The sequence below is a fragment of the Mauremys mutica genome, chromosome 18 (genome assembly GCF_020497125.1).
Source record: "Mauremys mutica isolate MM-2020 ecotype Southern chromosome 18, ASM2049712v1, whole genome shotgun sequence".
NCBI lineage: Eukaryota > Metazoa > Chordata > Testudines > Geoemydidae > Mauremys > Mauremys mutica.
Genome location: NC_059089.1, coordinates 23,291,180 through 23,316,110, shown reverse-complemented (window position 1 = coordinate 23,316,110; position 24,931 = coordinate 23,291,180). Strand labels below are relative to the sequence as shown.

Genomic DNA, 24,931 nt, shown 5'->3' with positions numbered 1-24,931 from the left:
CGAGTTCTTATATTATGGGAACAAGTAAATAACTTTTCCTTCTTCATTTTTCCACACCACTCATGATTTTATATACCTCTATCATATCCCCCCTTAGTCTCCTCTTTTCCAAGCTGAAAAGTCCTAGCTTCTTCAGTCTCTCCTCATATGGGACCCATTCCAAACCCCTAATCATTTTAGTTGCCCCAATCTGCACTCTGGAATTTTGGTGCCTCTGCAAGTTTATGAAAGTCCTTCATGTAATCAAAGTGTTTTGTGTGTGGCTCAAAAGCAAACGTAAGGAAACATGCTGGGGAGAAAAGGCATAAATAGTCCCCCAAGGAAGCCGGCTTCTTAACACCATAGGGCCCTCCATCTGCACCATTCAACTACGTAAAGAGCTGACACATTTCTGCGAAGTACACATGGGAAGTGCCTGATTTGAACAGTGAGGCCTCCGAGAACACAAAGTGTTGTCTCTCCTCAGAGGTTGGCCCGGAAACAACGGATCTTCCTTCTATAATTTAATTTAGACAGCCTGGCTCACAATGCTTTTTAACACCTAAGAGAGTAGAAAAGCCAACGGGGAAAAGTCTCTCTGAAGGGTTCAATAGATTAATAGCTCTCCCTAGTGGGCAATCACTGAATTGTACTGGGAAGATCATAGTCTTGTGGGGCCAAATCCTGCCATACCTTCTGGAAGGTGTTGGGTGCTCTAACTCCATTGAAATCAATGAGAGACACAGGTGCTCAGCACCCTGCAAGATTGGACCCACCACTTTCTAGGTAGCCTGACGTGCTAGTATATAAGGGAGGCTCTCTCTAGCCTGATCTTCATTCACCTGATCCGGTGGAGCTAGTATTAGCTACAGAACATAAGGTGATCAATTGTTCTCCATGTCCACAGAGGGGATGACGAGGTAATTGGCTCAGTTTGCAACAAAGGAGATATCAGTTAGATATTAGGAAAAACTTTCTAACGCTGAGGATAGTTAAGCACTGGAAAAAGTCACTTTAGGTATGTCTCCCCTGCAATTAAAAACCTGCAGCTGGCCCATGCTAATTGACCTGGGCTCATGGAGCTCGGGCTCAGGGGCCGTTTAACTGAGGTGTAGAGGTTTGGGCTCGGGCTGGAGCCCAGGCTCTAGACCCTGAAAGGTGGAAGAGAACATAAGAACATTAGAACGGCCCTACTGGGTCAGACCGAAGGTCCATCTAGCCCAGTATCCTGTCTTCCAACAGCGGCCAATGCCAGGTGCCTTAGAGGGAATGAACAGAACAGGGAATCATCAAGTGATCCATCCCCTGTCGCCCATTCCCAGCTTCTGGCAAACAGAGGCTAGGGACACCATCCCTGCCAATAGCCATTGATGGACCTATCCTCCATGAACTTATCTAGTTCTTTTTTGAACCCTGTTATAGCCTTGGCCTTCACAACATCCTCTGGCAAGGAGTTCCACAGGTTGACTGTGCATTGTCAAGAAATACTTCCTTTTGTTTGTTTTAAACCTGCTGCCTACTGATTTTATTTGGTGCCCCCTAGTTCTTGTGTTATGAGAAGGAGTAAATAACACTCCCTTATTTACTTTCTCCAGACCAGCCATGACTTTATAGACCTCAACCATATCCCCCCTTAGTTGTTTCTTTTCCAAGCTGAAAAGTCCCAGTATTAATCTCTCCACATACGGAAGCTGTTCCATACCCCAAGTCCCAAAACTCAGGCAGAAGTTGGGCTCCCCCAGCCCAAACGTCCACGATGCAATGGAACAGCCCCTTAGCCCAAGTCAGCTGGCACGGGCCCAGCTGTGGGTAGCTAACTTCAGTGTAGAAATACCCTTAGGGAGGCTGTGGAATCCCTGTCATGGGAGGTCTTTAAATATGGGTTGGAGAAACACCTTCCAGGGATGATCTAGGTATTCTTAATCCTGCCTCAGTGGGAGGGATGGAGTCCATGGCCTCTTGGGGCTTCTGTCTAGCCCTACATTTCTGTGATTCTCTAGAGACCTTCACATAAGCTCTTGGGGTAGCTAGCCCATCCCACAGCCGTGGTGTTCTATTTTTAGCATGCTAGCTCGATGGGAGCTAAGACTCACCCCCTCAGCCAACTGCAGACAGACCCTTGTGGTACAAACCTAACTCCTGGGCTGAGTTCTGCACAACCCCAGGCTTGATAGGATTCAGGCAAACTCTACAGCTGAGTTTTGCTTTGAGTTTCTGGTCTCTAATCCTTTCCATTCTCCAGGACAGCTAAAAACCTCGCAGAGCATTGGGATGATATTGTTGCCATTTCAGAAAAAGATGTGGGGGTGGGGAGAGAGATTGAGAAACCCAGATCCCAATCCCCCCTAAACTCCAGGGAAGTTTTGCTCAAGATTCAAACTTTGTGGATTAGGGCCATCTCTTGGAAAGGCTGTTGACAACATTTTCCTGTTGATCTGCCTGATCTGTACAAATTGGGGGCTCCCTATTTCTGTCTATCTTGTGTCAAAATCAGCCTACTTGGCAGTTCTCTGACTAAGGAATAAAGAGCACTCGTACTCCGTCCTGAATTGGTGCCATTTATTTTAACTGTATGTGTGGGCAAAGCATTTAGCAAAGAATAACGTAACCAGATTTGTTTACCTTCTAGTGAGGAATCTGGGAGATGAAGAGGCCATGCTGGTTATCAGCTTTCCTTGCAATAGGCACGTTTCCATGTCAGATTCCTTCTTTGCGGTAAAACCTTTGAAAAAAGACAAATGAAGGTTTTTAATAATACACTCTTCACAGGAATGAAAGGGTCCCAGTTTTGGCATCTGTTCTTCTCTCCCTACTTAAGTACAAGCACTTAGCTCTTGTATAGCTCTCCTGATTCAAAGATCTCCAAGTACTTCAGGAAGGTGGGTCGGCATTATTATTCTCATTGCACAAATGGGGAAACTGAGGCATGAGGTGGGGGTAGGGCATCACAGGCCAGTGGCAGAGCCAGAAATAGAACCCAAGTCTGTAGCTTCAGAAGTGCAAAGAGAGGAGAATAAATCTGTTAGAATCTTATCCCAGTTTTCCAAACAGTGAACTTCTTCTCAATCCAGTCCCACCCACAGTCTCACAACTTCCTCAATGTGCACAAGAAGAGCACCTGATGGATAGGCTGGAAAATCTAATTTTATCCCCATCTCTGGAATTCCTTATGCACCCAACCCTCCTCTCTGTCAGCAGGGTAGGAACGGTCTTTATTTTGGTGTATTGGAGTACTCCAAGCATCCAGTGGCCAGACATCTCCCTCCCCTTGGACTCCACTGGGAGGATTATCAGTGCTAAGCCTATAGCTATGCAAACAAATAACATAACGTGAGAGCTAGGCCCAAGCTGGGATGTTCTGATCTGAGAAGAACTTCCCCAGAGTCTGAAGGGTTCAGAGCTGGTGATCCAGACTGCCCCAGCCTCTACTAAATATGGTAAAATGTTCACTTCATACTGGTACAAACAGGACATTGCCCTAAAGTCTAGCCAGTTTCTGCTGTTTTCTACAGGGGTGAGTTTCAAAGGCAAAAGAGACCAGGGAAAGTCAACGGGAGCTGAGTGGCTCACTCCTATTTCATGCCTTTGAAAATCTCCCGCAGTGTTAATGTCGGTCACCCTGTTGCATCTTGTGTCACCATGCTCTACCTTTCCACACGTCCTCCGGGGCTTTCCCATGCATCACCGAATTGGAACTCCACGGGAACGCCTCACTAACAGCGGCTGTGTCAGACTGTATCCGCTCCTTCCTTTCCTGGGCTTCTGCTCCTTCGGGGCTACCCAAGTCGAGAGTGCTGTCCTGTGCATGGTCCAATGAAATCCATACGCCATTAGGACTCTGAACACCCAGGAGTGTTTGTATGTTCATGGTCCTGTTTCCCTCACTTTTAGGTGTCTTGGGCTTTGACCGTAGAGAAGACCAACTGGGAGGTTCTAAAAGAAGATGTTCCTCTCCTCCATTGTCGTTAGAGTCTTGTAGCCTGCTTGTTCCCCTCAGTCTTTCAGTTGCCATCTCAATCCGCTCACCAAGCTCCCTGGCTAGGGAGTGAATGGCCTTCACTCTATCCTGTGTATTTCTATATGGAGGGGGGCTGGAAGTGTCCTCAGAAGCTGAGGCCTTGAGGTCAGATTTTGCAGTTTTCAGTGGAAGGAAAAAGCTCTGGGGAGGCAGATAGTGAGCTGGAGAAGGGCTGACTGCCAAGTCTTTAAGGTTCAAAGGGCTGAGGAACCCACTTTCAGATGCCAGTGAAGAAGGAAAATCGAATGTCTCTGTTGCTTTAGGTGGCTGAGTTGTCTTTGGATGTAAGTCACTGTTTAAATACAAAGGGGGACCCACATCAGTGCAGGAAGTAACAGAAGTCAGGCTGATTTTTAGAGGAGACCAGACAAAGTGTCCAGACAAAGAGACCAGACACAGAATAAGGCAGCTCATGAGACAGAGAGCGAGAGAGAGAGATTGATGCTTATAGATTAGAAAATGCTTGACAAATCCAGGACTGAAGATGTAGAGTGAGGTGCTAACATCTAGGACAGAGCTTCAGAGGCTTGTCTAGTAAATGCTGTAGAATTAAAGTCTTTAATAATATGAAGCATAAAACCAGGCTGAAATATTGGCCTATACCTAGACGGCATGATTCTCATGCTGTGTTTATAACCCAGTCACTGATTAATCGAACCAACCCATGCACTGGGCAAAGTACCATCGTGGTTGCACTGGGTTTGGTTTTTTCTACAAAACTCTAATTTGAAATGAAATATTCTTATAACAGAGATTGAGACCAAACCTACCAGCAAAACAAATCACACCGGGGCTTTTCTGGGGAAGATCTCACAATGCTTTACAAGCAATAATTAGTTAGGCCTCATGACCTCCCTGTGAAGTATCACTATCATCCTTTGACAGGCTGGTAAACCGAGGCACAGAGATTAGGCCATTTTCTCCCACAGACACATTAAGTTAGTTTCAGACCATGAAACCCAGGACTCCTGGCTCCCAGTGCCCTACTTCAACCACTGCACTTGTACTAATATGTGATGAGGCAGATTTTAATATGGGAACTGACAGCACCTGGTACATCAGCCTCGAAGTCCTTTCTTGTTGCTGAGTAACCAGTGACCTTATTCATTACAGTTTAAAACAGAGCACTTATGACAAATCTCCAGGACATGCTAGAGAAAGGGCTTAAGAGATGCACTTTTGTATCTCGATGGCTCATTTAATACCTGCTTCCCTGCTCCTCACTTCTCAATAATGCACATGATGTTTTATGCACCCACTCCATAAAATTCCTTTCCAGGCTCCTTTTCATTGTCTGTTCCTGAAAGGAAAGAATAACAATTAATGTAATTGCTAAATAACTATGGAACAATAAAAAAAACAGGAGTACTTGTGGCACCTTAAAGACTAACAAATTTATTTTAGCATGAGCTTTCGTGAGCTTGGTCTTCACCTCGTCTAATAGCTGGCCTACATAATCAGATAAGAGTCTACTGCAGAGGCCAAGTAATTAAGCTATTCCTTCAGCTCAAGTACAGTAGTGGAAGCTTATACTTTTGCATCTAAAGATCAAGGGTTCCAACCCCACCGATAACCCATGCAGCGATCATCATCATTAGAACTTGAATTCCTATATTTGCCCAGATATGACTCAGTTTATATAAACACTTAAAATTGCCTCCAAACACATTACAGCGGATCAGGATTTGATTTTTTTTTCACTCTATCACCGTCCTTGTTCATTGATCTTCTTTTATGTACTTACTTGGGCAAGTTTATACAGAGAACGTTGTGTTGCAGGAACAGATCCCCTGTTTAAAGCCTGTGCCCCCCCAGAACATGATTTCTTTGCAAAAGCTTCCTTCTGTTTCCTGTACAACTCTTGCAACCTCTGAGCTCTTGTTTCTCTGGCCTGCTTTAAAGACTTTTTCTCTTCTAGGTTTTTCTTCTTTCTTTCCTCAACCTTTCTGTGCATAAATTCATGCACTTCTTCTGGGCTGTAGGCATGGGCTTTCCCTACGTTTACCCTCTTCTTAATATTTTCCTTCTCAGACACTTTCTGTCCTGGGCTGTTTGAGCCCTTACTTCTTGGAAGAGATGCACTTTTTCCTCCGTGGCAATTTCTTGGCTCTATTCCAGCTTTCATTAACGAGGACCTGGTCTTGTCTCTGCTGTAATCAGAGCGAGTGATGCTGCTGATTTCAGTTGAAGGAGGATTGGTTTCTGGATATGGCTTTGAATCTTCTGCCTTTCCTGTTGTGGTATCTTTCTGCAGCTTTGTCCTTCTGTATTCCTCACAAGATTGGTTTTGCAAATATAGATCCCTTAGTATTTGCTTTGCATCTCTGGTCAGTGCATTGCTGGCAATTTCAATGGAACTGCCGGGTGTAGTCTGACAGCTTTTATGAGGAGGGCTGTTCACCATGTGATCACCTCCACCGGGAACACCATTTTCTCTAGAGCTTTGTTCCATTTGTGGGGTTGCTACAAAATCTTTACAAGATTCTGCAAAAACATTTTAAAGCAACAGTTAGTTTATTACTTTGGGGGTGTATCTTTTTCTGTATCAAACATGTCAGTCACAAAGCATACTTTTTGCTAACAGTCTGTCTACATTTGCATTTATAACTCTGGCTTTGCTGGGGCTTGTTACTTAGCCGTAAAATCTCAGCACAGGTTGAAAATCGCTGTAGGATAAGGCTCTTTTTGACATTGCAATGCTCAGCTATATGAATGATCTGTGGATTATGGACCTTCCACGTAAAAACAATTTAATACGCATGAGCAGTTGCAGACACCTTATCAAAAGGCCCTTTAGATAAGAACTCCATCTAAGGTCTTGGGTCAAACATAATGACACCATCAACTGGCCACATCTCCGCAACCACTGTGGAGTCATTGTGCCAGCTGACTACCAACAGGTGATATTGTAATTGTTCCATGGAGTTGTTTAGTGAAGAGATGGGGACTTGTAACCATTTTTTAACCTCAGACACTCATAACGACCTTGAAGAAACAATTTGTTTCATCTAGTTTCTGAAGGGGTGTTCAGCCACTATTTTTTTGTTCTTTACCAAAATAAAAGACCAGGATTTCTCCCTTTCTCCTTACAACCCAGAAGTTACAGGTAACTTTACCAGAGTCATTTTTAGGGTTCTGCTCCTCAGATGTGCTCCCCAGCTTTGTAAATTTAGGAGGTGGACCAAGCAACTTTTTCACCAGCTTCTGACCTTCTCGCCATGCAGAAGCACCAATCAGTTTGGATCCTGGAAAACAAAACACAGATGTGGGTTTTCTTCCTTTTTAAAAAAAAAAGGGGGGGGAGGGCACTTGAAACCGATTTATGAGAAAGTTAAAGGGATCCCACTGGGGATGCTGGTGTGTGTGGAGGGGGGCACAACAGGTTCCAGTTAGAGCGTGTCAAAATTTTTCATCAGCATTTTGAAGTTCATCAGGCTATAAAAAAATGTAAGGCCTCTCAAATTTGCGACCTACACTCCCTATTAGGGTCCATTTACAGAGTGGCCTAGTGTCATCTTGTGAAGACTGCAGGCACGTAAGAGAAAGTGGGCTAGAGAGAGACCTGGGGACTGACAGAGTTACGCTGTTCTCCAGATACAAGATTGAATCCTATTTTTTTTCATCATGTTCCTGTGACTGTTAAAAGCATTTAGCTGAAACCTGAGACTCCCTGAATCCTTGAGGATGCTAGATAAAGAAAAGCCTGTGAGTTTCCCAAGCCATATCTATTGACAGGCACAGCAGGGGCTTGGACACAGTGGGCTGTAGAAGGTGTTGGGGGTGTTAACAGCGTTTCCACCTGTCCTGGCTTTCCCTGAGTCAGTGGTTTTTGGGGGGCAGCTCTCTGGGGAAATTTGTAAGGGTGCTCAGTAGATGCTTCCAGCTGTCCAGTTGTAAGTTCTTAGGATCATCCCAGATGCCCCATTTTTTGTACCTCAGAGGTGGGAACCGTAGGTTTTTTAATGGGAACATGATTTTATTTTTGATTATTTCAACCTCACTAGAGTAAACTAATTTATTTTTAAACAGGTAGGGATCAGCAGGATACAGTATAGAAGAATCAATGAGCCATACAGCATGAGAGGCTGTGGATAATGCAAAAATAAATGATACAGCATGAGGCACAAATGAATAATTCTTCCTTAATACGTGGTGTCACATAATATACAACATTTATCAAAGTTTTACTTCATAATTTCAGATTATATTCACGGGATGCCAATACTCCCACTGGCATAATTATGTATTTATACCAAACATCTCATCAGCAGAGTGTGAAGTTGGCTAAACAGATGTATTTTTTCCACATGCCAAAACCCCCTGAAGTTTTCCATGGACAAAGGTTTTTAACAACGTTATGAAGAGGTTTGAAAGGGATAATTCTGTTAAGGTGAAATAGACACTGGGCCAGATTTACAAAGGCAACTAAAGATGCAGATGGGTGCCAAGATGCAAAAAGCTAAAGCATCCACGGATCCATGTGTGCTTTGAGCTGGGATGTGATTCCCGGCTGGAGGAGAACTGCTCCCACTAGCTCTCATCGAGCTAGCGTATTAAAAGTAGAGGGTAGCTGCGATGGAGCAAGCAGTGAGAGAGGCTAGCCACCCTGGGGACATTTGACACCAGAGGCATGTACTTGGGGCGGCTAGCCCCTCATGCTGCCGCAGCTACAGTGAGTATTTCTCCTCAGGCTGGGAATCACATCCCGGCCCCATGTGTAGACATCCCCTAAGGGAGTTAGGATCTAACTCCCACTAGCTTTCAGTGGGAGGCAGGAGGAGCCTAGCTGTCTTTTTAAATTCCACTAAATAAATCTGGCCCGTTATTAAAGCGACCTTTTGGGAGATTGGCTGGTTAAGGGTTTATACTAGCATACTCAGCTATCCTGTTTAAATGTCAACTGCAAGATACTGGGGCAGCATAACTGGGCACAGCTCTGTTGAATTCAATGGAGCTACGCCCATCTACACCAGCTGAACTTCTGGCCCTGTATCTGCAACATACACACAGCAACCCCTAGCGCCATTCTGCGGCATTGGGTTCACCACTAACTCCTGGGCTCATCTTTGCTAGACAATTAGGTCATGTGAGAAAACAAATCTGCTTAACTAACATGACATTCAACACAAAGTCGCAGTCCATGGAGCTAGGGAGACAGGAAGAGCACCACCCACGGAATGACTGACATCACTTCCTGCAGCACCCTGTAGTTGCTCTGGACGGCTCCAATCCAGTTACTGACCTGACCACCCAAAGTGGTACCTGCAAACTCTAGCAACAGCCAGGGGGTTGAGACTCGATATTTTGAATGAATCAACTTTCTGGCCTATTTCTCTGTATAGTTTTGCCATATTATAAATGCAGGTGGTGGTTGTTAGTATGCAGTTTTAGAACTTAAATATCTGTTAGAGTTTCTCTAAATGCAACAGACAAAAACTAAAAAGGGCTCTAAGCACTTTTCCCTCCCCCAGCGCTGTCTAATTTCAATTAAATCTTTATTTTGTTTAATCCGCACAATTTTTAATAACTACAAAAACTTGTGTCAAAATTTGAGAACAGATTGAATCCCCGATGAACATGCCTGCCCAGAGGGAAACCATCTTAATTTAAATATTCTGCAATATTTTTTTTGCTTTCTATGAACAGATGAATATTTTATAGCCATTGCGACTTAACTTTTTGTTAACTACAGCAAATTTATAATTCATCAAATTCCCAAGTACTTTGCCTCTGACCCCTGACCCCTCATTCATCTCTTCTTAGCCCTGCCCTGGCTTCTTCACTGACAGAAACTAATGGCCAATAAAGACATCCTGACACTGGCAGTTACAATGATGAATGTTTCATATAGCATGGTCTTATTATGACCCAGTCTCTGAGGAAGATCAAGCCATTTTTCAAGCAATCCATTAAAACAAAAAACCGAGGGAGAAGAAAATTATTTTATATTTCATGCATTTTAAATAGCACTTTGGTAACAGAATGCACTACGCTGCTACATTCATAACCTCATCTGCATAGCATTAGATGGGGGATCCTTTTGCTTATTTTTCTGAAGTCACATACTTTATACTCTTGATGGTGTTCAATACCTCTGCTTTAAATACTCTGCATATCCAGTACCCCTTGCTTGTTTCCTACAAAGTTTCATACAATCCTAGAACTGTCAGGCTGGAAGGGACCTCCAGACGTCATCAATTCCAGCCCCGTGTACTGTGGCAGGACCAAGTAAACCTAAACCATCCCAGACAGGGCTTTGTCCAGCTTGTTTTTAATGCTTGCAATGATGGGGAGTCCTTTGGAAACTTATTTCAGCGCTTAACTGTCCTTATAGTTCTAGCTAACCTAAATCTTCTCTTGCTGCAGACTGAGCCCATTACTTCTTGTCCTGCCCTCTGTAGACATGGAGAACAATTGATCACTGTCCTCTTTATAGAATATATAACACATGGGAAGACTGATATCAGGTTGTCCCTCAGTCTTCTTTTCTCAAGGCTAAACATGCCCAGTTTTGTCAACCTTTCCTCATAGGTTTCCTCATAGGTCAGGTTTTTCTAAAGCTTTTATCATTTTCGTTGCTCTCCTCTGGACTCTTTCCAATTTCTTCCCATTCTTCCTAAATTGTCATGCCCAGAACTGGACACCAAACTTCAGCTGGGGCCTCACCAGTGCTGAGTAGAGTGGGACAGTTACTTCCCGTGTCTTTACATACAACACTCCTGTGAATACACCCCAGCATCCTATTCACCTTTTTTTGCAGCTGCATCACACTGATGACTCATACTCAGTTTGTGGTCCACTATCACCCCCAGATCCTTTTCAGCAGTACTACAATCAAGTACTACGAGTTTGAATGCAGCTGTTTCCAAACCAAAAGGGTGGCATTAAATGGGCAAAGTGGCTTGATCGCAACAATAAAATGTTGTACTTAGAAATAGAGATGAGGAGAGGGTGTGGTGTAGTTATTAAGACTCCCACTTCTAACACTGACTTGCAGCAAGACAGTGGATAAATCATCCACTTTCTCTGTACTTCGGTTTCCCAGCCTGTAAAACAGGGGTGATGGTCCTTTGCACTTCTACAGCACCTTTGATTTAAGGAACACCAAACACTTTACAAGCCCTAATGAAGTAAGACTCACAAATCCCTTTGGATGCAAAGTATTACTAAAAATGGCAAGGATTGTCCTATGGCCAGGACTATCAACGGAGCATAAGAAAATGTAGTGCTCAGCCTCCCCAGGTGCCTTTGGAAAGCCCAGCCTATATTTATTGTCGTCATAATACTTTGAAATACTTTGCATACGGGTCTCAAAGCACTTTGCAGCTAAACCTCTAAATACCCTTGTGAGGGTGTCCCTGCTGCAGCAGCACAGCTACGGGACTGCAGCTGTGCCACACTAGCACCAGAGTGCAGATGTTTCCTATGTTGACAGAAGGAGGTTTTTCTGCTGCTATAGTTGATCAATCATTCCGAGGCAGTAGCTAGGTCAACCAAAGAATTCTTCCATCGACCTATCCACATTCACACTGGGGGTTAGGTCAACCTAACTACGGGGCTCTGGGTGTGACGTTTTTCACAGCTCTGAGCACCGTAGATAGGTCAATCTAATTTTGAATTTAGACCAGGCCTGACAGAACACGCCTCACTTAAATACAGCCACTTCCGGGGTGCAGCAGGATAGCCATTTTAACAGTGTGGCAATACAACAGTTTAGAAGAGAAAATAACTCACACCATACCCCACTGAAACCAGAGAAGGACTCTTGGGGAAGCAGAATGGAGTTATCTGTGTCATAATTTGGCCCCGGGTGTAACCAATATCCCTGCAAACCCCCGCATGGGATTTCAAATGACTAGAACTGCTCCTAATCTTTTACTTCTCAGCCCAAAGATGGCACCCCAGTAGCCCAGTCCTGAGTCCAGTCTATCTACTAGACTACAGGGCTTTCCTGTCAACAGGCCACTGAAGCTGAGCCTTCTGCTTTTCTGCCAATTTATTTCATTGCTGTTATCTCATCCTCCCCCCACCAAATTTTCACCCCTGCCCTTAGATGACTGTTTTGGCCACCAGTTCCGTAATGTCACTGCCTTTGTTACTTGTCTACAGAGTGCCTTGGCCAATGGACCATGATCCTTGACTGTGGTTCCCAGGAGTTCATGTGTATAATGTACAATATAAATAAACAACATGAGATTTTGCCAGCTGGACATTTTCTTAAGCACCTTTGTCCATCTCCCCCCTATTAATCCCTGTCATTGTGGCAGCCCAAATAATTTTCCTCTTTACCTTTCTCTTTCAGTGTTTTCTTGGGGACAGGAGACTTGGATGAACTCTGTTCTTGCTTGGACCTTTGACTTCTGCTTGTCATGCGTCTGTCTCTTTGGTCTTGACCCATCGGAAAAGACAGAAAAGACTGAGCTTAGAAATGCAATCAAATTGCAAACACGACCCCTTTTGCTGATATACCAAACACTGTGAAATTAGCATAGATAGGCTTTAGACAGTCAAATTAGTGGCAGGTTTCCACAAGCTGTCTTTTTATTGCCAGCTGCATTCCTAAGGTTCTAACGATAACTAGCTGCCTTTCACTGTTTTGTTGTGCCATGCTTTGTAGAAGAATGCTTCAGAAATAATGTAGTACCAAGTTGCAACGTTGAAAGCAAGATGGAGCCCGATCCAATTCACCCTGAAGAAAAAGGGAGTCTGTCCACTGATCCCTCCCAGGCATTTTTTAGCATCACTTCACTTTTATCCTTCCTTTTCTTGAGGCCATCCTGCCTTTGGGCAAGGAGTAAGGACCAGCCCTTTTGAACTTATTCATGACCGTCTTTAATTGGCTGGAGAGGCCTCCTGAGTGGTGAAAGCACCCCCTGCTTCTGAGCACGCTGCCAGACCAGAGGACAAAAGAAAGATCTCTGATCTAAACCTATGTCTTCTGCGTTGCCCTGGGTCCACGCTAGGGCTTTGTGGCAGTGCAGGGACCCAATCGCTCACTGCCATTTTCCATGAATCTGTTTTCATAGAATTCTAGAGATGGAACTAAGGTCACCCTGGCTTTGGCTGGGGCCTCTGCCCCCAAGATTTCTTTTGCTTTATCTATCTATCTAAGGTACTTATATGATTCCTGTGATGGGGCTTAACCCCTTAGCCTGCAAGGTTAGTGAATTCACCCAATTAGTCATGCTCTGCACCTGGGGAGGTGAGTAGCTAATTGGCTGCCAGGCAGAGCTAAGCCACAGTAAATAGACTGAAGGAGCTCAGTTGAGAGGGGAGAGACTTCAGAGGAGACCGGTTTCTCTAGCTGCAAGGAGCCCACGCCTAGGGGACAGAGATAGATAATGGAGGCAGTGCACTACAGGGGCAGGGTAGGCTCCTGCCAGGGAAGCCCTGAGATGCAGGTTTTGCAAGTACAAGGAGAGGACTTCAGTAGCTCAAGGGGGCAGAAGAATTATCCTGATTCCTTTGGACTTGTTTGGGAGACCCCAGAAGGGGTTTGAGCTTTGTAACTTGGTCACCGGGCTGCACCACAGAAGACCTGGAGTTAAAGGCAGGCGGGAAACATGGAAGATAGCGGCAATACCCCACACCGCTTCAAGGGGGTGCTCCAAGGGCGAGCACGTGCAACCACAACCCCCATGACTAGAGTGAGCACCTCACAGTGCTCTATGTATTTATCCTCGCAACACCCCTGTGAGGTAGGGCAGTGCTATTGTCCATTGTCCAGATGGGAAACTGAGGCACAGAGCGACTACATCACACAGGAATCTCTGATAGAGCAGACAATTGAGCCCACATCATCTGAGTTCCAGGCTGGCACCCTAACCACTAGACGATCCTTCCTCTCTTCTTCAGCTGCTCTAATTTTAAATGACCCAAGTAAGGAGGATTCCACCCCTTTCTTTGGGAGGACTATTACCTCTGACTAGTGGAAAGATTCTTTGGATATTCAGCCCAAAGTTTCATTTGCAGAATTGATATCTCATGCATGCAAAATCCCCTTTAGCAAATAGTCCGTTGTGCTATTAGCAGCACTAACCTGGACTCGTGTTTTTATAATCCCCACTTTGTCTGGTGGTGGCCACTTCTTCAGATTCTGATATTCCAGTCTCCTCATCCGCAGAAGAATGAGCAACCTTCAGTTTTACAGCACTAAAACCTAAACAAATGGAAAATTAAAAACAGTCACTCTACAGTGAGACACACAAGGGCTGTTGGCCAATAACAATGTGTTCATGTAGTTAAAAGTAGACGCATACTTATCAAAACCAATTCCAGCTCATATCTGACCTGGTCCTGGGGTGGCAACGTGGTTTCACGACTTAGTTTCAATCTCGCTTGGTCTTGTCAATGAGTGATCAAACTGTGTTTTAAACTATATCAGTCTGGACTGGTTTAAATTCTGTTTAATGCAGGCTCGGTAAAGATCCTGGGTTTGGCCCCTGTGTAGATTAGGTTCCCAACAGAGAGGGCAATTGGTGTCAGTTGCAGGGCTTGGTTTTTGTGATGCTGATACTTGTCTACAGGGAACTGGACTGAGACCCAGCACTTCACTTCATGCTGGCCACTGAACAGCACCACAATGTAAACAGCTATTTCTGGGAAAAGCTCTCTGGGAACACCAGTGACTGCCAGTGGGGCTGGGACTCTAAATCCTATGAGAGTGCACAGGGATAATTGACCAAACAGAATTAATTGTTGGGTTGCATTAGCAATGGGAAAGCATTATTAGTGTATGAATAAGACTGGTTGACATGCTTAGTTTTTCAGCCTGTCTTCTATATTCTGATGTAACCTCAATATTCCCCATCATCCGAAACAGCAGCCAGGCTGGCAGGCTAATCTAAACACACAAGCATCCTTGCTGCTGAGTCTGGGCCATCATTCACTTGCAGAAACCTGACATCTTAAATCACTCCAAAGCAGAGTGACAATTAACGGTGTACAATCCTCTAAGGCCAAGTTAGGCTCCCTTGTCCCAGCTTTGCTGCTAAAATTTGCTTTCATAACCATTCTAGTTCTGCTGAACAAGCTGTTACATCCTCAGTGGTGCGTTCTGAACCGCACAGCTTCTGTTTTAACTCCTCTGTGATGCCCCCTCCACGCTGCTGTCCTACCAATTCTCATGCACGGCAGGAGTCTCTTTCCATGTGTATCTGACAAAGATTGATATCGTTCACAGGGAAGGCAGAGTGGATCCTCCAGGCTGACAAGTCAAAAGAACAATAAAATGGACTGACCCTTCCTCTATTATTTCTTAGTAACACCTAGCTCATGTCTAGCACTCATCATCCACCGATCTTAAAGCACTTCACACAGGAAGTCAGTATCATTATTCCCATTTTACAGACAGGGAAACTGAGGAGCAGAGAAGTGACTTGTTCCAGGTCACCCAGCAAAGCAGTCACCCAGGAATTAGGGTGACCAGACAGCAAGTGTGAAAAATCAGGATGGGGTGGGGGGTAATAGGTGCCTATGTACAGGGGCGGCTACAGGCCCCAGCACACCAAGCGCGTGCTTGGGGCGGCAAGCCGCGGGGGGCGCTCTGCCGGCGCCGCAAGGGCGGCAGGCAGGCTGCCCTCGGGGGTTTGCCTGCGGAGGGTCCGCTGGTCCCGTGGCTTCGGAGGACCTCCTGCAGGACCTCCACTGAAGCCACGGGACCAGCGGACCCTCCGCATGCAAACCGCCGGAGGCAGCCTGCTTGGGGTGGCAAAATCCCTAGAGCCGCCCCTGCCTATGTAAGAAAAAGCTCCAAAAATCGGGACTGTGCCTATAAAATCGGGACATCTGGTCACCCTACCAGGAATAGAATCCAGTTCTCCTGAGCCCCTTTCCAGTGCTCTATCCACCAGGCCACCCAAAAGAGGCAACTACCTAAGCAAGTTCTCTTATGTCTACCTGCGAGCAAAGCTGTGAAAGCGAAGGGCCAATGAGTCAATGGTGGCCCTCCACTGCGTGAAGCTGGTGGAAGGAGGATTCTGGTTTTGTGGGGGGAAAGAAGGAAACATTTTTGTGGCAGGTTCTTGATTTAAGTCCTGACCACTCAAAGCTACATAGAGTCTTGGGCACGTTGGAAAGTAAAGCTCACAGGTGGATTAATGGGCAGGTGGCCGTTTCAGCTGGCGGAGGGGAGGAGAGGGGAAGGAAGGTATATACAATGGAGTACATGAAGGGGTGTGATGGGACGGTGTGGAAGCCAGGGGGTTAATTATGCAGTTATCCTGAACAAATGCGGATAACTCTAATATGTCATTGCTCCTGGGTCCATTTCTTGGATCCCTGTGCCTGTGAGGCCTGTAAACCTTCGTTACCAGGAGACCGAAAGCGCAGGGCTCAAGGGGAGAGAGAAAAAACAACTACAATGTAAAACACCACCATGAATTGACCTTTTTGGTAACTATCCCCGTTCTAAAGTCTGGCATCCCGGGCCCCACCCCCATTCCCAGCGCTAGAAACAAGGCTGGGAAGGGGGAAGCTTCTATTCTAGCAGGTGCTGGGCCTTGCAGGCTGCCGCCCAGCACAGCAAGGGCCTCTTCTCAGGCAGCACCCAGTAGGCACGAGACTGGCACTGACCTCTGTAAACTGGGGCTGGAGGAGCACAGGCCACTTTGCGAACCTTCCTCTTCAGGGGCCCTCCAGGCAGCAGTTCCCTGGCGTAGCTGGCACTGGGCTGCTTCGCTTCCTGACTCAGGCGTTGGTGTCGCTGCTTCTGCTCCCGAATTCTCTCTCTGAGTCGCTCTAGCTTGTTGCCGGGTGATCTTCTCCTCAGTCCCTGCTGCTTCTGAGCACTGGGACTATTGCAGGGGAAAAGGGGGCGCATGGCAGGCAGGGCTGATGGGCCCAGGGGAGTGTGGCTCCAGACTGCACAGGGGGCAGCTCGCTTGCTGTCCTCAGGGGAAGAGGGCAGATGCTGTGGGGAGCGGGGAGCTCCCTCCATCTGTCCTGTGGGGCTCTTCTTGCCTGTGTTTACCTGGTCACTAAAACTGCCCCTCCTCCCCAGTACGCTTAGTGTCTCTGGAGCGGACTGAGTGCCAGCTGCAGCTCTGCCGCCTTGGACATCCATTCTGCCAGGGCTGCATGTTGAAGAGGTTGGCTCCCTGCTGCAAGGCAGATGCATCATTCTCGCTGACTCATTCCTCACAGCCTGGCTCTCAAAGGACCAGTTCTCTGGCCAAGCAGGAGAAACACTTGCACAATTTCCCCTGTTTAGAGAGAAGAAAAAGAGCCTGAATGCACCAAACTCTGGGGAACTGAATGCTCAAGCTGCTAATTACGTTTCTTACTTCAACACTAATTTGAGCTTCTATCACCCCCTCCAGTGGAGGATCTCAGAGCCTCACAATAATCCTCATTCATCCATATAACAGAGGGGGAAACTGAGGCACAGCAGATCAGGGACTTGCCCCAGATCACAGCAAGTTTGTGGCAGAGCCAGCAATAGAATCCCAGAGGTCACTGCTGTGACCTCCTGGCAACACTCACTCACTTCATGGTGACAACAGAGAGAATACCCAGTCCACCTAACCCAGTGCACAAATCCCTACCACTTGAGAAAAAGGGGAATTTCACCATTAGCTATGAGAAGTGTTGGGTCTCTGACACACTGAACAGTTATGGCTCCTTCCAGAAGAAGGCAGTAGTGCATATCTATCGCTAAGTTCAATACTGGCAAATCAAAGAAAGCAAGGAGCAGTGGGAGAATCTACCCTTCCCCCGCTCCCCCCCAAAAAAAGGCAGAGGAGGGTGGGATTATTATAAAACAGAGTTAGATTATTCAGGTAGGCTCGTCAGGAAGATGCTCTAGTAAATCAGCACAGTGGCTCAGCATACCACTGGCCTTGCTGGTGAGATTTCCTAGGGTGAAACAATTTAGTAGCTTAAAAAAAAAAACTAAAGTTTTGAGCTTAAGAGACTTTTGCTCCTTACAGGTGTCTGCATCCAAGGGCCCGAAAACACTTTCAAAATCTGTATTAATTAGCCACACTCAGCCTGAGAAGCAGATATTGGGTGTAACATACCTGCAGGATAGACAGCTCTCCTCAGTCTTGATTTCATTTGAAACGGGTTCCTCTTGGCCTCTGTTACTGTCTGTAGCATAACACAACCAAATCAATGGGAGTCTGAGGGTTTTCTTGAATTAATATTTAAGTTTGGCTGAAGAGAGCACAACAGGCTTTAGTGGGAGCTTTGTCAAAACCAGATCTGGCCCTTTAAACACACCGATACAGTTTCATCCGTGAGGAATAGACCGTAACAAATCCCTGGACTTGGCCCAGCCTTTGGTTCTGGACAGGGCTGTTTCTGGCTTTGCTCTTTGGTGTTTTGGCAAATAATGGCAAATAGTGGACTCAGGCATATAATCTGTTGTTTGTAGGGAATGTTTGCGCCCCTAGTTCACTCTCCTCGCCCGTTCCGACTGAGCCTTTCCTTGGCGGCTTTCTCAGTCCCCTAGATCAGTGCAGAGGGGCCCCTGTGAAGCCCATTGACATCAGCAGGGCTCTGTGTGGAGTAGGGTCTGCCCTCATAGATCCGGATGCAGGACCTGGGCCTTAGGGACGAGGACTGTCACTGTTTCAATGGAGCGTGCATCTTGCCCTCCATTGCTGTCACACTGTGTTCAATGAACTTCTGGGCTTTAATGCTGCAGCCAGTGATGGAAAGTCTCAGAACCCTGGTGTTAGTTAAACCCCAGGACTGAATTTGAATCCTCATTTCGCCTGTCTAATGGTAACTCTTGCTGGAAAAGAAAGGAAATTCCTCTTCAAAAGCAGTCAGCAAGGCAAAGCATCCATTCCCTTGTAACAGACCGGCTCCATAAGCCTCTCTTGCTTTTCCCATTAACAAGACAAGAGCCTAGGAATTAAGCTGTCACCTTGAGAATGGGGCAGTGCCCTGGTGCTTTAGGAAGAAATAGCATCCAGTAGAGTCATCACCTTCAATGTTTTGCTGCCAATAAACTCACAGTTGTGAATGTGAAAATAAAACCAACAAACTGAGTTCTTGTCACTTGGTTTTCATCAGTGATCTGGTGACACTCCCTGCTTCCTTCCTTAGCCTCTTTTGGCTTTTAGAGAATTATTTTAAAGACTGTCTTTGCTGCAATAAAAGTGTGTATTGACACAGAGATAACTGTCCTGCTGTAAAATCCTAATGGAGACGAGTCCCCGGTAGTTTTTCTCTCGATATCGCTGTTTGAGATTAACACCATACCCCAGCCTGTGCCTTAACTCCACAGACTCCCTGCACCTTACATTTCACCTCCTTAGCTACAGCCCCCCTCCAGTTAGTTCTTTCTCATTAAGAGCAGTGTAGCTTTCCCCTTTGTTTTCCCCTCCTGCTGCAGACAATCAGCCAATCAATCCCAGCATTGTTTCTCCAGTAAATCAGAACTCACCGGGGTTCCTTTCGCATTGTAGCTTTTTCCTGGCTTTCTGAGCTTTGGCATAATTCCGATCTTCATGGTCAAATTTGTTTTCAATCCTCTGTAACTGTAAAAAGGCAAATTTCCCTTTCAAAAGAGACATAGGCTGTATTTCTCTGGTAGCCTTTTGCTGGCATATGTTGCTTCTCTGATTATTTTTTTCCTCCCAGCTACTCTGTGTGTAAACAGTGGCATGTCTAGGCATGTTACTTTTGGTATTTTCTACAGTTGGAAGGAATGCAGTTGACTAAAGATAAGAGACAGAAACACCTCTCTCCATTATCTACACTGGTAGGCCTTAAAGCTAATGTTAAAATTATCTAATACATAGGTTAAGGAAAGAGTGTGTCTACATCTGGGTATAATGCTAAACCCAGTTCTAATCTGGTTTAGGAATGTGTGAATCAGGAATAGCCCTATGGCAGCCAACACAGTAAACACCAGGGCCTGATGAAATGCATCCTAGAATACTCAAGGAGCTAATAGAGGAGGTATCTGAGCCTCTAGCTATTATCTTTGGAAAATCATGGGAAACAGGAGATATTCCAGAAGACTGGAAAAGGGCAAATATAGTGCCCATCTATAAAAAGGGAAATAAAAACAACTCAGGGAACTACAGACCAATTAGTTTAAGTAATTAAGGAAATCATCTGCAAACACTTGGAAGGTGGTAAGGTGATAGGGACTAGCCAGCATGGATTTGTAAAGAACAAATTATGTCAAACCAATCTGATAGCTTTCTTTGATAGGATAATGAGTCTTGTGGATAAGGGAGAAGCGGTGGATGTGATATAGCTAGGCTTTAGTAAGGCATTTGATACGGTCTCGCATGAGATTCTTATCAATAAACTAGGCAAATACAACTTAGATGGAGCTACTATAAGGTGGGTGGATAACTGGCTGAGTAACCGTGCTCAGAGAGTAGTTATTAATGGTTCCCAAACCTGCTGGAAAGGTATAACAAGTAGGGTTCCGCACGGGTCTGCTTTGGGACTGGCTCTGTTCAATATCTTCATCAACGACGTAGATATTGGCATAGAAAGTACGCTTATTAAGTTTTCAATGATACCAAACTGGGAGGGATTGCAGCTGCTGTGGAGGATAGGGTCATAATTCAAAACGATCTGGACAAATTGGAGAAATGGTCTGAGGAAAACAGGATGAAGTTTAATAAAGACTAATGCAAAGTGCTCCACTTAGGAAGGAACAATCAGTTTCACGCATACAGAATGGGAAGAGAGTGTCTAGGAAGGAGTACAGCAGAAAGGGATGTAGGGGTTATAATAGACCACAAGCTAAATATGAGTAAACAGTGTGATGCTGTTGCAAAAAAAGCAAACATGATTCTGGGCTGCATTAACAGGTGTGTTGTGAGCAAGATACGAGAAGCCATTCTTCTGCCGTACTCTGCGCTGGTCAGGCCTCAACTGGAGTATTGTGTCCAGTTCTGGGCACCGCATTTCAAGAAAGATGTGGAGAAATTGGAGAGGGTCCAGAGAAGAGCAACAAGAATGATTAAAGGTCTAGAGAACATGACCTATGAAGGAAGGCTGAAAGAACTGGGTTTGTTTAGTTTGGAAAAGAGAAGACTGAGAGGGGACATGAGAGCAGTTTTCAGGTATCTAAAAGGGTGTCATCAGGAGGAGGGAGAAAACTTGTTCACCTTAGCCTCTAAGGATAGAACAAGAAGCAATGGGCTTAAACTGCAGCAAGGGAGGTTTAGGTTGGACATTAGGAAAAAGTTCCTAACTGTCAGGGTGGTTAAACACTGGAATAAACTGCCTAGGGAGGTTGTAGAATCTCCATCTCTGGAGATATTTAAGAGTAGGTTAGATAAATGTCTATCAGGGATGGTCTAGACAGTATTTGGTCCTGCCATGAGGGCAGGGGACTGGACTCGATGACCTCTCGAGGTCCCTTCCAGCCCTAGAATCTATGAATCTATGATACCAGTGATCCTGCAAACATGTATCCAGATGCATAACTTTACCCAAGCGAGAGTAGTCTCAGAGAAGTCAGCTTTCAGAGGGGTAGCCGTGTTAGTCTCTATCAGCATCTGATGAAGTGGTTTCTAGCCCACGAAAGCTTAGGCCCAAATAAATTTGTTCGTCTCTAAGGTGCCACAAGGATTCCTCATTATTTTTTCAGAGAAGTCAATGGCACTAGAGTTAAACATATGTAGAAGTGTGTGCAGGATCTGGGCCTAACCTATTAATATCATACTTCACTATTGCCAGAGACGAGTCAGGTTGCCAAACCTCCAGGATTGCCCTGGAGTCTCCAGGAATTAAAGATTAATCTTTAATTAAAGAGTATGTCATGTGATGAAACCTCCAGGAATACATCCAACCAAAACTGGCAACCCTAGCAGGCGACCTGTACCTGCCGATAGTGCGGGAGCAGAGTGAGGGCAGTGGCTTCAGCAGATGTTACTGAGCATGCTCAGGACATGCCAAGCAGCAATTCTGGGGTGGGGCACGTGACCCATATGCATGCACCCACTCTCCCCCACACATCGCCTCTGATTATTACCATAATAGCAAAAGAGGACAGAGCTGGAGATATAGGGTGAAAGCCCAGCCTCAGTGAAGTCAGTGGCGTCAGGATTTCAGCCACCATTTAGGCAAAACTTAATGTAACCAGAGGCACTTTCCTTAAGAGTCACAGTGCTACAAACCTCACTTACCACTTCTTTGGCTTTGTGAAGACTCTTCCATGCCAAGGCCACATCTGGGAAAAGAATAAAGATGCCAGTGATGTGACAGCACACAGGAACACCCGCCCCTAAAAGAGCTTGTCTCCCCTCAAGTACAGTTTATGACTGACTGTTGCATCTGTAGAATTCTTGGATCACTGAATTGTGTCCTCGGTGCATATAGGATAATGGTAGCTGCTGGGTTATTTCTTTTCTTTCTTTTAAACGTACTTTAGTTCAGCTGAGCTGATGCTCCCTGGGCCAGCGTGTGAAATGCTTACTCAGCAAAACTTCCACCCATGTCAATGGGGAATTTTGGCTGTGTAAAAACTGAGCTGAGTTTGCCACCCTCATTCCTGTTGGGTTGAACTTCACTTTAATGCCCACTGGGCTACCTGTGTGAAAGCAGATTTGCAAGATCAGGCCTTGCATCCAATTACTAAAAAAGTAAATTAATTAAAAAAACAACAACTCTGTGCGGAAGTAAGGTCAACATTCCACCCCTTCCCTTCCAACCACACGCACTCGGGGGTGCTCTTGCCTAGTTACATCAAGGTAGACACTTCAGTGCCTTGACTCCACTCGGATTTTACCCTGGGAAAGCGAGCTCAGTACAAAACCACACCTATCTTTTGCAATGAAGACACAACCCCAATGGAGAGGGTGAAACAATAAGAAGGATTTAAAAATAGATTTCTTAAATCACTTTTTATGTCACCCAATCTCTGTCTTTATCTAGTAAATATTTAGTCATGGTAACTAAACATCACAGGCTTCTTTTAAGTAAAAATCTTTGGTTTAAAATAAAAATAGACCTGTCTTTCACTGTTACCCTATACGGGCACTGGAAATTCATAAGCCAATTACCTGCTAGCGGGGTTGATTCTTCGGCTGCAACTCTGCAGTCCACTTTTAAAGCCATGCTGCAAGTTTGATTAGCTGGGGTCCACCTCTGGAATATTCACAAGACCGTGCTAGTCCTTGATGACAATTGATAACGCTTCTATGCTTTGGATATGCTTAAAAAAAATGTCCCTTGTTTACAATTGCTGACCATCAGTAACAACACTTAGCATTTAAAGAACACGTTGAAGACCTCTGTGGTGTTTGCAAACAATGACAGTTTTGATTAATCCTCTCGATGCTTTGTGAGGGATGCAAGTGCCCCCATTTCACAGATGGGAAAGTTAAGGTACAGAGGGTAGGTGACTCTGGATACCATGGACAGTCAGTGGCAGGGCTAGGATTGGAAACCAGATGTCCCACTTATTTGCTTTAGTCACTAGACTATGCCACCATTCCAAAGCAATGGCGCTAAGGGACTTAACTCCCAACCAGTCCCCAGTTAACCAGCCTGATACCTTAACATCACTCATGCTTGTAACAGCTCCGTGGCCAGTGGGATCTTTGTGGCTCTTTGCCCAGGAGCTGCGACGAGATTACATCCCAAATGCACCATTTCCCTCCAGCCATTCACAGAAGCACTTTGGAGATTGTTCCTCATCTCTCCAGGCTGATTAAGCTCAGCACCCCATTCCTAGAAGGCTTGAGAGAAAAAGCCCCCGAAAAGCACCCCAGTCTTCTCTTTTCCAGCTGCTCCCCCCAGCCTGTCCCCCAGCTGCCGAGCTAACCTGCTGCCATTCTGACTGCACCCAGCCAGCCACTTGGTGTGTAAAGCTGAAAGGAAAGGTAAACTTGAGAAACGAAATCCAAGTCCCGCCCCCAGCCCCTTCTATGTGGGCGCCACAAGGGGCGGGAGAGAGAGAGCAGCAGGATCCCAGTGCGCACACCTTTGTTTGAACTCTCTTTGGTGGGTGGACAGAAGTGACAGCACAATGCAAGGCTGCTAGGGGATTACAAGAGAACAAACAGCAACGCGATTCATTGACTACAGAGCGGCCTGAACGCAGATCTCAGCTTGCAAATATGTGGCAGGGTGCCAAGGGCTTTTCTTTAGAAGTCGTTATCCACCCACAAAGACTGGCATCCTGCTGGGGTGCTGAGTGCCCAGCCCCTGCACACTGCCCTGGGTGAGGGGCAATCGTTGAAAGACTCTACTCAGAGTAGTTACCAATGGTTTGCTGTCAAACTGCATCTAGTGGGGTCCCACTGGGGGTCAGTCCTGGGTCTGGTACTAGTCAATATGTTCATTCATGACTTTGATACTGGAATGGAGAATATACATATCAAATCTGCAGATATCACCAAGCTGGGAGGGGTTGCAAGCACTTTGGGGGACTCGATTAGAATTCAAAACAACGTTCCCAGATTCTCCATTTGTCTGAATTCAGCAAGATGAAATTCGACAGAGTGCAAAGTACTATGCTTAGGAAGGAACGACCAAACGCACACCTAGAAAGCAGGGACTAACTGGTGAGGCCGTAGTACCGCTGAGAAGGATCTGGGGGTGATAGTGGATCACAAACTTAATATGAGTTAAAAATGTGATGCAGTTGCAAAAAAGTCTGATGTCATTCTGGGAGGTGCTAGCAGGAGTGTTGTATGTAAGACATTGGAGGTAACTGTCCCACTCCGCTCGGCACTGGGGAGGCCTCAGCCGGGTACTGGAATGCAGTAGAATCCTCATCATAGGAGGCTTTCGGGAACAGGTTGGACAAACCCCTGTCGGGGATGGTCTAGGTGTACTTGGCCCTGCCTCAGCGCAGGGGGCTGGGCTTGATGACTTCTCAAGCTCCCTTCCAGCCCTGTGTGTCTATGATTCTCTAACGTGAGGTCATCAGGAATTCAGGGCCCAAGATGGGCAGCAGGCCTGGAACTTTCAGACTGACAGAGAATACCGCACTAGAGCTGGTGGGGA

The 24,931-nt window shown here is 45.8% G+C and overlaps 1 protein-coding gene across 1 annotated transcript in view; it reads right to left on the bottom strand.

Moving 5' to 3' along the window:
* The window catches only part of CCDC187 (coiled-coil domain containing 187), a 72,329-nt gene extending 49,294 nt beyond the window's left edge, over window positions 1-23,035 (bottom strand). The window contains exons 1-12 of the mRNA XM_044993098.1: window positions 22,981-23,035; window positions 22,105-22,148; window positions 19,392-19,485; window positions 18,016-18,085; window positions 16,571-17,199; window positions 14,037-14,156; window positions 12,287-12,385; window positions 7,114-7,242; window positions 5,742-6,481; window positions 5,203-5,297; window positions 3,628-4,289; window positions 2,602-2,701 (exon numbers count right to left, since the gene is read on the bottom strand). Of these exons, the coding sequence (XP_044849033.1) occupies window positions 2,602-2,701; window positions 3,628-4,289; window positions 5,203-5,297; window positions 5,742-6,481; window positions 7,114-7,242; window positions 12,287-12,385; window positions 14,037-14,156; window positions 16,571-17,199; window positions 18,016-18,085; window positions 19,392-19,485; window positions 22,105-22,148; window positions 22,981-23,035 (2,837 nt within the window). The remainder of the gene's footprint in view (window positions 1-2,601; window positions 2,702-3,627; window positions 4,290-5,202; window positions 5,298-5,741; window positions 6,482-7,113; window positions 7,243-12,286; window positions 12,386-14,036; window positions 14,157-16,570; window positions 17,200-18,015; window positions 18,086-19,391; window positions 19,486-22,104; window positions 22,149-22,980) is intronic.
* Between the last annotated feature and the right edge of the window lie 1,896 nt (window positions 23,036-24,931).